At 48.0% G+C, this 12,800-nt stretch overlaps 1 protein-coding gene across 1 annotated transcript in view; it reads left to right on the top strand.

Moving 5' to 3' along the window:
• ALDH9A1 (aldehyde dehydrogenase 9 family member A1) overlaps positions 1-12,421 on the top strand; it is a 39,639-nt gene extending 27,218 nt beyond the window's left edge. The window contains exons 5-11 of the mRNA XM_075564324.1: positions 12-208; positions 2,221-2,361; positions 3,990-4,178; positions 4,373-4,460; positions 7,515-7,656; positions 9,935-10,047; positions 11,741-12,421. Of these exons, the coding sequence (XP_075420439.1) occupies positions 12-208; positions 2,221-2,361; positions 3,990-4,178; positions 4,373-4,460; positions 7,515-7,656; positions 9,935-10,047; positions 11,741-11,835 (965 nt within the window). The 3' untranslated portion in view covers positions 11,836-12,421. The remainder of the gene's footprint in view (positions 1-11; positions 209-2,220; positions 2,362-3,989; positions 4,179-4,372; positions 4,461-7,514; positions 7,657-9,934; positions 10,048-11,740) is intronic.
• The last annotated feature ends 379 nt before the right edge of the window (positions 12,422-12,800 follow it).

Raw genomic sequence — 12,800 nt, 5'->3', positions numbered from 1 at the left:
GGCTTATGCAGGTAACGCCATGGTCTTCAAGCCGTCTCCCTTCACGCCCGTTTCCACGTTGCTGCTGGCTGAAATCTACACGGAAGCTGGCGTGCCTCCCGGGCTCTTCAATGTGGTGCAAGGAGGCGCTGCCACCGGCCAGTTTCTGTGCCAGCATCCTGATGTGGCCAAAGTGTCCTTCACTGGAAGCGTTCCCACTGGTGCAAAGGTGAAGATCCAGCCAATATTGATGCCACAGCCCCAGCCACAGGCTATTTTGAAGGCGTGTCTTTGGGTTTTTGCTAGCCTACATTGGGAAGGAGAAGTAGGTGTTATTGGGCAAAGGTCTGCAGTTGAAGCAGTGCAGAGGGACCACATCGGGGTGTTTAAGACAGTAGATCTGCATCAAGTGAGGGTGGGGTGGGGTGGGGTAGAAGTCGTCCTTTCCTGCTTATGTTATGAGAGGGCCAGGGGCCTGTATTGTTTGGTGACTTCACTAATGTATAGCAGCCCTCTCCTAAGAAAGGGTATTTCCTTAGTTTATTTAAGATTCATTCTTGAAGGAAAGTGAAAGGAAATAGAGGAAAGAACTAGGAGGCAAAGGACATTTTTAGAGGACTAAATACAGGCATGTACATCTGTAAATATATTTAAATAAAACGATTGGGAAATATATATATATATATATGTTACGTGTCAAGGGAGCAGAAGGACATTGGACCTCTACTCAAATGCTTTCTCAATGCAAGAACACTTTGTTCTAATAACCTGGCATTCCTGACACGGTCGCTGAAGACAAAATGGGTACATTAGCAAATGCGGTGAAGAAAGCTGATGGTGCTTAGCTACCAAAAGATATAGTGTCTGGAGTCTTAACCTCTCTGGTGGTCTAATTATGTCAGTAATTTTGTAACCCAAAGAGGTACATTGTTTTGCATAAGATTTGTTGTTTTATATTGTAGGCCTGTAATTCTTAAGAAATTACTCATTTTAATCTCTCTAGTAGACATTCCAGGTATGATAAACTTTAATGCACAGTTAACATTGACCCTGAGCCACACTCGGGGTTACCGCCAGGGAGGTTAAAGGCTTGAAGACAAACAAGCGGCCATCTGGCTGAGAAGTAACAAAGTCCACATGGCAGAAGCACACCAGCCTGTGTGCTCTTGAGGGGTCGATGGGACTATGTATCAGGCATCAAAGACCAAGAACAAAAATATATCAATGTGAATGAGGGGGGTTGTGGAGTGGAGATCAAAGCCCATCTGTAGACAATTAGACATCCCCCTTACAGAAGGGTCACAAGGAAGAGACGAGCCAGTCAGGGTGCAGCGTAGCACCAATGAAACATACAACTTTCCTTTAGTGCTTTAATGTTTCCTCCCCCCCACTATCATGATCCCAATTCTGCCTTACAAATCCAGCTAGACCAGAGCATGTACATGGGTACAGATATGAGCTGGAAACACAGGTGATCCAGGGCAGATAAACCCCTTGATCAATAATGAGAGCAGCGATACCAGGAGGGTAAGGGGAAGGCGGGGGGGAGAAGGAGGGAACCCAATCACAGTGATCTACATATAACCCCTTCCTAGGGGACAAACAATAGAAAAGTGGGTGGAAGAGAACATCAGTCAGTGCAAAACATGAAGAAGTAATGATTTATAAATGATCAAGGGTTCACGAGGATGGGAGGGAGGTTAAAAAAATGAGCTGATAGCAAGGGCTCAAGTAGAAAGACATTGTTTTGGGAATGATGGCAACAAATGTGCTTGGCACAATGGACGTACGTATGTATTGCGATAAGAGCTGTACGAACCACCGATAAAACGACTAAAAAAGAAACCTGTTTAAGAAGGGTATCTATAGTATTATGAGAATTTTGTTATAGAGAAAAGAATTAAACCTTGGACAAATAAAAAATTCATTCTTGTATCCACTCTGACCTCTGCTAGCCATAAACTTAGTGCCAGTTGTAGAAACGGTTTTCCCTTTTGATAGTCGTGGGTTGGCAGTATTTTGTAAATGAACGCCAAGCTTCAGACTGGAGTGCAGCTATGCGGGTTTCTTCCGCTTTCCCAAAGGGGTATTTTCAATGGATGACGGCTAATGCTATTGACAGAATAGGCTCCCAGCTAGATAGAGTTCAAGAGGGATCGGTAGGTGTCCAGTCTGGTTGGCCCAACGAGTTGTCTGATTGGTGTTTCACTTAATCTGCATTCTCTGCTCTCGCTCTGCAAGATCATGGAGATGTCGGCCAAAGGCATCACACCTGTCACCTTGGAACTGGGAGGCAAATCGCCGCTCATCATCTTCGCCGACTGCGATATGGAGAATGCCGTGAAGGGGGCGCTGATGGCCAACTTCCTCACGCAGGGCGAGGTATGTGGTTATCTCTGGGGTAGTTTTCTTAGGATCCTCGACCCCTACAATGGCATGTGTTAAAAAGTTTTTTATTAAAAGTAATTTCAGACTTACAGAAACATTGCCCAACACAGTATAAATAAGACCTGTGTACCTTTGACCCGACCCAAACCGAACTCACGGCCATCGAGTGGATTCCGACATAGTGACGCAAATTCCCGGGACAGGAACATTTTACCACACTTCATGATCCTCTTCATGTTTATGCATTTTCATTTCCTGAACTGCTTGAGTGTAAGTTGCAGACAGACGTAGGCCTCCAACCACAAAATACTTCAGCATGTATTTTTTTAGAGTCTATTTCCTTACACGAGCACAGTACACTTAGTAAAATCAATACATCGGCATTGATCAGTACTATTATTCATCTGTCGTGTTGGTTCAAATGCCCTTTGACAACTCTTGTGCAAATGTCTTTTTACCAAAAGTGAATAGCCCACCTCTCCCCTAACTCTGGAGCGAGTCCAGGACGCTGCGTTGCGTTTATGGTGGTTTGGTGACTTCTTAACTGAGGTGAAGGGTAGTGCTGCAAGGGGACCCCCCGGGGACCCCAAGGGGACCGCTCACCTCACAGTCAGCAGCCCCACGCGCAACCCAGCATGCTGCCCCAGGTCTCCCCTTTCCCCATGGAGCGCAGACAGTGCCTCTCCGCGTACTTCACAACTCACTCCTGCAGTTGTGCATGGGACGGAACAGCTGTCCCAGGTTTAAGGAAATATGTTTGCATGTGAATTGTTTGTTCATAACGTTTGTGTATTTTTCTATTGGACTTTGGATCTTTCCAGTTAAAATTATTTTCCTTATATTTAGTAAGCTATGTCTTAGTTTTGTTTAAGTTTTTTTCTGATATGCAAAAGATTTTTGGTTAATATGTAGTCAAATTTACTCACTTTTCATTTCTTCCATTGCATTTGGATTTTGAGTAATAGTTAGGCAGCCTTCCCTGCACCAGGAGTGAAGTGAGACGGAGGAATTTCTAGAGGGGCTCGCCGGCATGGTTCCATATTTTATATTTAGCTTCCTAGTATTTATTCTGTGTCTGGGATGAGTGCTGTATCTTATAATCATGTACTTAGTTCATCTTTGCTCCAGGTGCTTGAGACCCCCCAGTGTTATACACTGATTTTCCGGGCATGCTTGGACCTGTTTCTGGGCTTTCTCTTCTGCTGCTCGGACACTGTTTGAACTCCATTTGCAGTGAGAGCCTCTCACTTATAGGAGACTCCAAATAGCCACCATTTGTGATTTTAGAGACAAGCACCGTGAAAGATTTGGTTCAAGTCTTTCTCTTTCTGCTTCGTCTTCTGTCCCCCGACTCTCTCCTCCGTCCTTACAGCATCGAGCCAGAGGGAGCACCGTGTGAGAAATGGAGCAGTCCAACGGCGTCTGTTAATAGCCCTCACTGAAAGGACGTGGTTTATGTGATGGGGCGCCTTATCTCCTAGTGTCTGGCGTTGACCTATCGAGCATGGGGCAGATTGTGGGAATGGAAATATTTTTTTAAAAAGGGTAGTGTGAAACTTCAGAGGTTTTTAAAAAGTTTTCCCTTTTCCCTTCGATGCATAGAAGCTTCTGTTGCCCTTTAGGTTTGTTGTAATGGCACAAGAGTCTTTGTACAAAAGGACATTCTCGGCAACTTCACAGAGGAAGTGGTGAAGCAGACCCAAAAGATAAAGATTGGAGATCCTCTTCTGGAAGACACAAGGATGGGTCCCCTCATCAACCGACCACATCTGGAACGCGTCCTAGGGTTTGTGAAACTGGCAAGGGAGCAGGTGAGAAGCAAGAGGTGGGGGAGGCTTAGAGGACCATTTCCCTTTTTCCATATTGGTACCCATTTGCCACCAGTACCCGGAGCAGTGTTATACCCTGCCCTTGCCATGAAGTGGCTAAGTGTGCGTGTGTTCAGGAATACATATTGGGACTCGATGTTTCATATAAAATTGCAGTATTTTGTATTTTTCGACAGGGTGCGAAAGTGTTATGTGGTGGAGACCTCTACGTGCCTGAAGATCCCAAATTAAAGGACGGGTATTACATGAGACCTTGTGTATTAAGTAAGCCCTTTTCTTGTTTGTTTTCAGGGGTTGTGAATTAAATACTGAGTGGCTGCGAAGGAACACTTAACAAGCATGTATGAGGTGCCCCACACTGTGTCCCCAGCACCCCAGATGGGAAATGGGAGTGCTCTGTTGCCTTTGAAGCCCCCTGTGCTCCGCTCCTGGCCACACGTGGTAGTTTGCCTGGCCTTTTCATGGGGTGCACCTGTTGCTCTGGAAGCTAGGAGTTCAGCAAGTTGGAAGTGTATTTTTTTTTGAGATGACAGGTTTTCTCGAGAAAGGCGATGAAGACTGTGTATGTCATTTGGGTTATAGGTCCTTACACGTAATAACAGGAACCCTGGGGGCGCTATGGGACAGGCATTGGGCTGTTAACCTCAAGGTTGGTGATTCAAACCCACAAACCACTCCCAGGGAGGAAGATGAGGCTGTCTGCTTCTGGACAGAGCTAGAGTTTCATAAACCCTAAATTGACTGGATGGCAGTGGGATATATGGCACAACCAAATTCTCCATATGATATATTAACATTTTTAAAGTTATGTAAGTTTATCACTTTTAGCACTTCTTTCCATTTTACAATTGTTGCTTTGAAGAATTTTATACTGCTATCCTACTCTGATCAAGCCCATCCATTCCCCTCCTGCCTCATAAGTAACCATTATGCAGATGTGTTTCATCTTTGCCCTACTTTTCTCTATATTTTTTCAATGTATGTTAGTGATTCCTATAGAAATAATCCACTTTGCAAGCTTACAAAACTATACTAAGGGACTTGTAAAAGTTGATGGGGAAAAAAGTATCATTGTTATATATTTTTTGTATCCAAAATGGGTTTTTTGGGATGGTTTCCCACTCATCTCGATTCAGGGTCTTTCAGCACTGCTGCCGTCTGCCGGAGCAGCCTTCTGCAAGCCTTGCTTTCCTCCTGTTGGCTGACAGAGGGCCGTGGAGCAGCCAACACACAAGACTACTGTTTGTGCTTGGCTGGAGACCGTGGTGATTTCATAAAAGCCTGGGCGAGTGTTTGACATCCATGAAGTAGGAATTGGGGCTCTGCACCCGGCGCTGCTTCTTGTGGCACCTCTTTTCTTCCTCAGGATTGGGAGGAAGGAGGTCCGTTGTCAGAGGCACGCTCGCTGGGGAGCTCGTCCCTTCCCGAAAGGCTCAGTATCATTTCCTTCCTTTCCTCCGTGAACTTTTTGAAGGCCTTTTGTACAGAGATTGAATTTGCTGCCTCATGCTTTATACCGTATCTGGAAGATGAGTAAACTGGCCTTTGCCCTGACGTTGATAAATGATGCCAGTTTTCAAATACTTGACAGTTGGTGCAGTTTAATCTTTAATCCTTGCTTAAAAAAAGAAGACCCACTCATGTTTAAAAGTTCATAGATTAGCTTGCAGTTATTCAGAGAATATTTAACTTACAAGGCAAGTTTGTTAACTGTAATTGTTAACTTGTAATATATAAGTTATACAGTAGTATGCATGTTTTTACCCATAGTCTTAAAAATAAAATTATATGCAAAAAAAGCACGCATAGCAAAAAGAAACATACACTATAATGTTGATAGTCGATTTCTCTGGAGGCCGAGATTAAAGAAAATTTTTATTATTGCACATTTTTAATATCACAGTTTTCTTCAGAGACCAATGTATTTTACAACTAGGAGGGAAAAAAGGTTATTTTATTAAAAGCTATGGACCTAGACAAACAACAGGGAGCGCACTCCCGAACGTGAACCCAGTGATTTTCAAAGCCTCCTCGGAGGTCCGCTGTCTCCTGTGACTCAGACAGCCTGTTTATAAAGGCAGGTTCCTATCGACTTCTCCAGAGCCCGGAGCAGGACCATTAGGCGTGGGGCCTAACCGTTAGTGTGTGCCACTAAGCCCCGAGTTCATTTATAGTGCACAGTTAGGTGTATAGGCGCGAGGGTGACGCCATGTCTAGACCTTTAAGTTGTTCACTCACGCGTAGGGTACTGGCGGACCGAAGGGTGACCGTGACCATCGCGAGGGTCGTGGTTCACTCAGGACCTGTTTCTGACATGTCAGCTGCTACTTCTTCCCACGTATCTTCTGACTCTTCAACGGAGAACTCAGTGCACACTGACTCAGGCGGTACCAGCAACTCAGAGAAGAGAGTAAACTGCTTTCTGGAAGCACCGACTAATGAACTGTTGTGAGCAAGCATTCTGGTCAATGACTTCTGTAAAGATTATATGTGGATTGCTACTTTTCAAAGAATTAGACTGTGATAAACTACCTTTAAACATAACTCCTCCCCCTAGTCCCCACCCCCCAAATAAAGCAAACGCCCTGCCCTTGAGACGCTCTGACTCCTGACTTGTAGCGAGCCGACAGGACAGGGTAGAACGGCCTCTCAGTTTCCCGACTGTCACTCTTTTCTCCCACTGTCCTCTCACTTATTTCTAAGTTCATGTTTTCATGCTATATTTTCTTTTCATTCTTTTTTTCAAATGACATTGTTGCTAATTCTAATCTTGCCCCAGCCACCACCAGAATTTGGAAAATGTGTGAGAAGTCATAGTGAAAACATTATTGGTTACATATAGATAAAGCATTTAAAAAGAAAATTAGGACGATACTCTATACAATTTGTATCTTTGCCAGAGAACATTTTATCATGAGCATTAAATATGCTTGTAAAATGTTATGTTTAGAAGCTTCATAACAGTTGGAGATATCGATAGTTTGTGTATGTGTAAATATAGATACTTCATGTGATCACATCTTCTCTATGGGAGACTTAGTTTGTTGCTCCCAGTTTTCACCGTTATAGTGTCATGATGAATATCGAGGTTCTTTTTTCACTTCATAAACTACTTCCTTATGCTGGATTAAAAAAGCACATTTATAGTTCTAGCACCAGAAGGATGGTGCAGTTCATACGCAAACTGCCAAGGTCAGACAGGATTTTGAAGCAGTGCGTCCCTGGCCCTGTTTACTGTGAACAGTCAGGTGGCACATTTGCAGGTGCCGGGACCGATCGGTCGTTGGCTGAAGTCTGCTCTCAATCCCATGTTTACAGCTAACTGCACTGATGACATGACCTGTGTGAGACAAGAGATCTTTGGGCCTGTGATGTCCATTTTATCGTTTGACACCGAAGCTGAGGTTCTGGAAAGAGCCAATGATACCTCTTTTGGACTGGCAGCTGGCGTCTTTACCAGGTACGTGGGCACGGGCGGCCACGCAGCTCTGGAGAGTGGGCCTGCCCTGTCTGCTGCGACTCCCAGCGGTTCTCATCATGTCACTTAGGATTTTAACCCACCCCCCTGAGTTGATTGCTACTCGGCAACCCAGCGGGGTAGGGCGGAGCGTGCCATAGGGTTTCCGAGACGGTACATGTGGATGGGAGCAGACAGCCTCAGCTTTTGCCCGTGGAGTGGCCCTAAGGGTAGCAGCCCTGTGCTTGACCCCTGCTCTCCAGGGCCCCAGAATGTGTGTCCGCGACCAGCATCCACTCTTTGCTTCACGTTAAGTTGGCCCTGGCTGGTCAGGGAACCTTACTATATTGACTTTAAGCTGAGCTTCAAACTTGGCTGCTGGAAACTGTGGCCATTTCATGAATGCAGTGCATAAGCATTTAATGCTCGGATCGATATGGAGTAGATAAATACTGGGCGGTTTGGCTATTAAGAGATAACAGCGTCTAGGGTCTTAAAGGCTTGAAGTTAAACAAGTGGCCCTCTAGCAGGGCAACAGCAAAGGCCACGTGAAAGAAGCACACCAGCCTGCAGGAACATGAGGTGTCAATGGAAAGAGGTATCAGAATTTAAAAACAAGCAACTAAATTAATGAGAAGGAGCATGGACAAAGTGGAGACCCAAAACCCACCTATAAGATAATTGGACAGCCTCTCTCAGAGGACCACATGGAAGGATGTTTAAATCCAGGGTGTGGAATAGCACTGCTGAAACATAACTATCCTCCAGTTCTTTAATATTTCCCCCACCTTACCATAATGGTCTGTGTTTTACCTCATCAATCTTATTAGATCTGCATACATTCATTTGTATAATTAAGATTGTCCGATGCATAAAAGCCAAGATAGGTAGCCCTTCAGAAACAGTAATGGGAGTAATGGTCCCCTGAGGGTACCGGAAGGGGAGAGAAGGGATGACTGTACAGCCCCACTCAAGGGCAGCACACCACAGAAGTGTAGGTGAATGGATGTGTTAGAAGGTCTGATATGGTAAACAATAATAATATAGAATAAGAATAATAAGGTTTCCTGGGGGACAGAGTGGGGCCAGGAGGGGACAAAGGGGAGCTGATACCAAAGAGTTCAAGAAGAAAGAAAATGTTTTAAAACTGATGGTGGTAGCAATTGTACACTTATGCTTGATGTAATTGAATTATGGAATGTTAAGATATCTGAAAGAGCTCCCAATGAAACGGTTAATTAAAAATTAAAATAAATAAATACTGGGCAGTCATCCCAGAATACGTGGCAGCGAAGCTTTGTTTTGATGGGGCGCGAGTGGGCTAAGTTTCTGCTTTGGCTCAGCTTTGTCGCTCTAGAGCCCAGTCCATTTACAAACGAGGCACACTCAGATGTGCACCACTTTTATTTCTGCACAGCGTTACTGGGGAAATGCACGGATTTCTGAATTTGCCCATTTAGAATGCCCAGTTCAGTGGCGTGAGTGTAATCACAGCTACCACCACATCCGTACCGCGAGTTGTGGCTGCGTTTCATTCGGCCATCCTGCTGGCTGTGAAAGGGCCCGGTGCAGGGCTTGGCTCGTAACTGAAAGGCTTTGACAATTCACATGCACCAGAGGCTCCTGGGGGAAAGATGTCACATTGTGTTTCCCTACAGCTTTACGGCTTTGCACACTCCACAGGGGCGGTTCTGCTCCGTCCTGTAGGCTGACTGGACTGGGCGGCGGTGGGTTGGACTGGGGGTTCAGTGGGAGCTCATTGTGGGTTGATTTCCATGTCCAGGGGCGTCTTGCCCATCTTCTTGGTCGTCTCGGTGGCAGCACAAAGTTTCAATTTTGCTTTGAAATGTATTTTTCTTTGTCTACTGTGCTTTGGATGTTATGGCAAAGCGAACATTGCCCGGCCCAAGGTTGGGAGGCCTACTCTGTTTCCTCTGAAGGGTTTTGTCATTTCAGCGTGCACATGTTAGCTCTGTGCTCTGCTTGGGGTCTTCTTTGTGTGTGCGCCAAGATCATCCTTGTGCCTGCGGCCCCGGCTCTCTCGTCCAGGCGGTCCTTCTGCTGTGCGTGCTGAGCGCCTTCCTTGACGGATGCCCGTTGGAAGAGACCGTAACACCCAAACCCGTGTCTGATTTGCCAGGATGATTAAAGATTTAAAGTGGATTTTGCAGGAACGAGAAGGGGGCTGAGTTTGGGGACCCTTGAAACGAGCAGTCTGATGCTCCCCGTGAGGGCAGTAGTCTAAGGAACTGCACAAGCGCTGCTTTTGTTTGCCTTGCAGGGACATCCAGCGGGCCCACCGCGTGGTGGCCGAGCTCCAGGCTGGAATGTGCTTCATCAACAACTACAACGTCAGCCCTGTGGAGCTGCCCTTTGGCGGATATAAGAAGTCAGGTGAGGGTCCGGCGAATCCGGCACGTGTGAGAGCCGGCCCAGGCCTCGAGGGATACTGGGCGCGATGCCGTTTTTTGGGAGCTTAGTGATCTCAGACCTGTCTGCCTCGCAGTGGCCTGAGGAAATAGACAGGTTCTTGGTTTGTACCCAGCCCCACGCATCAGTTCCTGGGAATGCAAACCAAACACCTCTCCCCGCCCTTCCTTCGCAGGACTCTTAGACACATGGGACACATCTCACCAGGCTCGTCTTTTCCTTTGAGGCTGAGGTCATCCCGTCAGTGTAGACCCACTCCTCCTGGGGTCCCACAACCTCCTCTGAGGGCTTTTTAGACTCAGATTCGGGCACATGTCTCTGAGGCGGCCTCAGCGAGCTTCTATAATTTGTTTTCTCTCTGAGGCTGAATTAATGAAAAGTCCCTTTGTCTAACAGTTCCAGTCCATTCCCGTGGTCGCCATCATTCCACCGAATGGCGTGTCGGGAGGTTCTCCTGGGTGGGCAGCGAGACACGTGCTTCGGTGACATGGCACATGTGTGCGTGCGTGTGGCGGGAGCAGCCTCGAGGCACCGGAAGTGCCGTCGCTCCCTTCAAGGCTCTGGCTTTGGTGCGTGCGCTGTGGTGCACACCCGTCCCCGCGGCTTTCTTTACGGAGGCTGCAAACTGCTCGAGACGTTCAGAGGCTCTGTTGTAGGAGTGTCATCTGTAGGCTCTTTGGCAGATATTCCTGCCCACCAGAGTGTTGGCACACATGCAAACCCTGCTGGGCACCGGTGAGCTCGAGGCTGTTATCCCGTCATGCCTAATCAGACCACTAGCCATCCTCATCCCGCCGGGCGCTCAGCGGTGCCATACACACCGACAAATGCATTGTGGGAGCCAGGGGCCACTTTATTTATGTTTACGCCTTGGTGCGGGGAAACGTTGATTTAGAATGAGCAGCTGAGACAAGAGGCATTAGAGGGACCTGCCAGGCCAGCAGCTTCTTCCCCGAACCGGAGTCTTTGAAGCAGCGTGCCCAGGCACGCCTGCCCACAGGGGTCCGAGAGAGACAGAGACAACCAGACTCCTGCAGAGCAGCACCCACCTTGGTGCTCAGAAGCTCTGCGAAGGCGCAGCAGACAGAGCGCGTCCTTGCAGGGCCATCGTGGGTCTTAGCCTTTGAGGGGAGGTGGACATTTCAATTCCTTTCCGGAGCTGTATGCTTGGGGAGCTATCTGAGTCGCAGGCGGAGGGCGCTGGCAAGGGCAAGCACGGGGCTTCCTCACCCACTAGTGACTGCAGAGCCTCTTGGGCTCAGTAATCACGGGGAGACAGTAGGGTCATCAGATACCTAACCTGAGAGGTAAGTTTTGAGTTAGCACCAGCTGTTCACGGTGCTGGCCTGATTGGTGTGGAGAGTGCTAACGTCATGTAGCCATGCTAGAGAAGCCCGAACATGTTCAGACGTCAACCCAGATGCCTGGAATCCGGGTGCTTGTTGACACGTGAGGAGACCTCCGCACTGTCCCCAAGGTCACTGGGGCGCTTTAGTCCAGCCCAGCTCACTGTTCGTATATGAATTGCAGACTTGGTCCCCGTGTCTGGTGGCTCTTTGCTTCCCCAGCGCAGATGAGCCCCTGGCTGCCCCTGAAGATAATGGCGACTTTCTAAGCTGTCTCAGCGATGGCTCCCACCCACCCTCTCTCTCCGCAGGATTTGGCAGAGAAAATGGTCGGGTGACAATAGAATATTATTCACAGCTGAAGACGGTGTGTGTGGAGATGGGCGACGTGGAGTCTGCGTTCTGACGCCCGTCCGTGGCCGTGTGCGCGATGGCGGGCGCAGGACCGCGGAACCTTCGGGATAATTCGAGGACGCTTCCGGCTGTTCTTTCCCGCGCACTCATCTTCTGACTGAGCGGCGTCTAAGTGCCTTCTAGATACTAATCCAGAAAGTAGTGATTCTTTTCACCCCTGACTTCTGTGACACGAGAGCCAGCGACCTCCTCCTGGGGAACCGTGAAGGATGAGGCGTCTTCCTCGCCTCTGACCCAGCACTGGGGTGAATTCTCTGGCTCCTTTGAAAGCTGCTGGGCTCCGGAGGGGGGACTGTCCACTGAGGAAGACAGGTTCTTCTTCAGTGGAGGGGGACTGTCTTCTTCATTGGAGGGGGGACTTCCGGAGGAGGGACTGTCTACTGAGGAAGATGGGCCCCAGCCAGTGTGAATGTCAGCTGGCTGCAGGCAGGTAGCTCTGGGCTGCCCTTCTGCCGGGATGGAGGACGTCTCCCGCCAGCTCTCGTGACCACAGTGTTGCTTTCTTTATATGTGTCTAATTCCTTTATATGCGGATGTCTACACGGAAATGAAAATAAACCACACCATTCATCCTTTCAGTCTGAGGCTTTGATTTTTAACAGAGGAGCCGTTGTCGTCGGGGATTCAGGGTGGCCAGGAAGCAAACAGCACGAGAACAAGGCACACACATGGTAAAGGTTCCCGGAGGGGCGAGGCCAGGCTGGTACTGAGAGCACAGGCGGAAGGAGTGGAGTTTCATGGCAGCAAGGACAAAAGGGCGGGTGTCCGTTGCTTTAAAGAGCCCCATTTCTGGCCACGTCAGCAGTTAGACTCCATGGACGCCAGCCCAGCTCCACAGCGACTGTCCTTGAGCTGCGGTCACTGCCTTCTCAGACTGCAGTAGCAATGCATGCGCCGACCTGCCCCCTCCCGCCTCTGCCTTTCAGGAGAGTGGTTCATTGATAGACGAGGGGGCTT

Source organism: Tenrec ecaudatus, chromosome 1, assembly GCF_050624435.1.
Source record: "Tenrec ecaudatus isolate mTenEca1 chromosome 1, mTenEca1.hap1, whole genome shotgun sequence".
Taxonomy (NCBI): domain Eukaryota; kingdom Metazoa; phylum Chordata; class Mammalia; order Afrosoricida; family Tenrecidae; genus Tenrec; species Tenrec ecaudatus.
The sequence above is the reverse complement of the archived record's forward strand: the minus strand, read 5'-3'. Positions and strand labels throughout refer to the sequence as shown.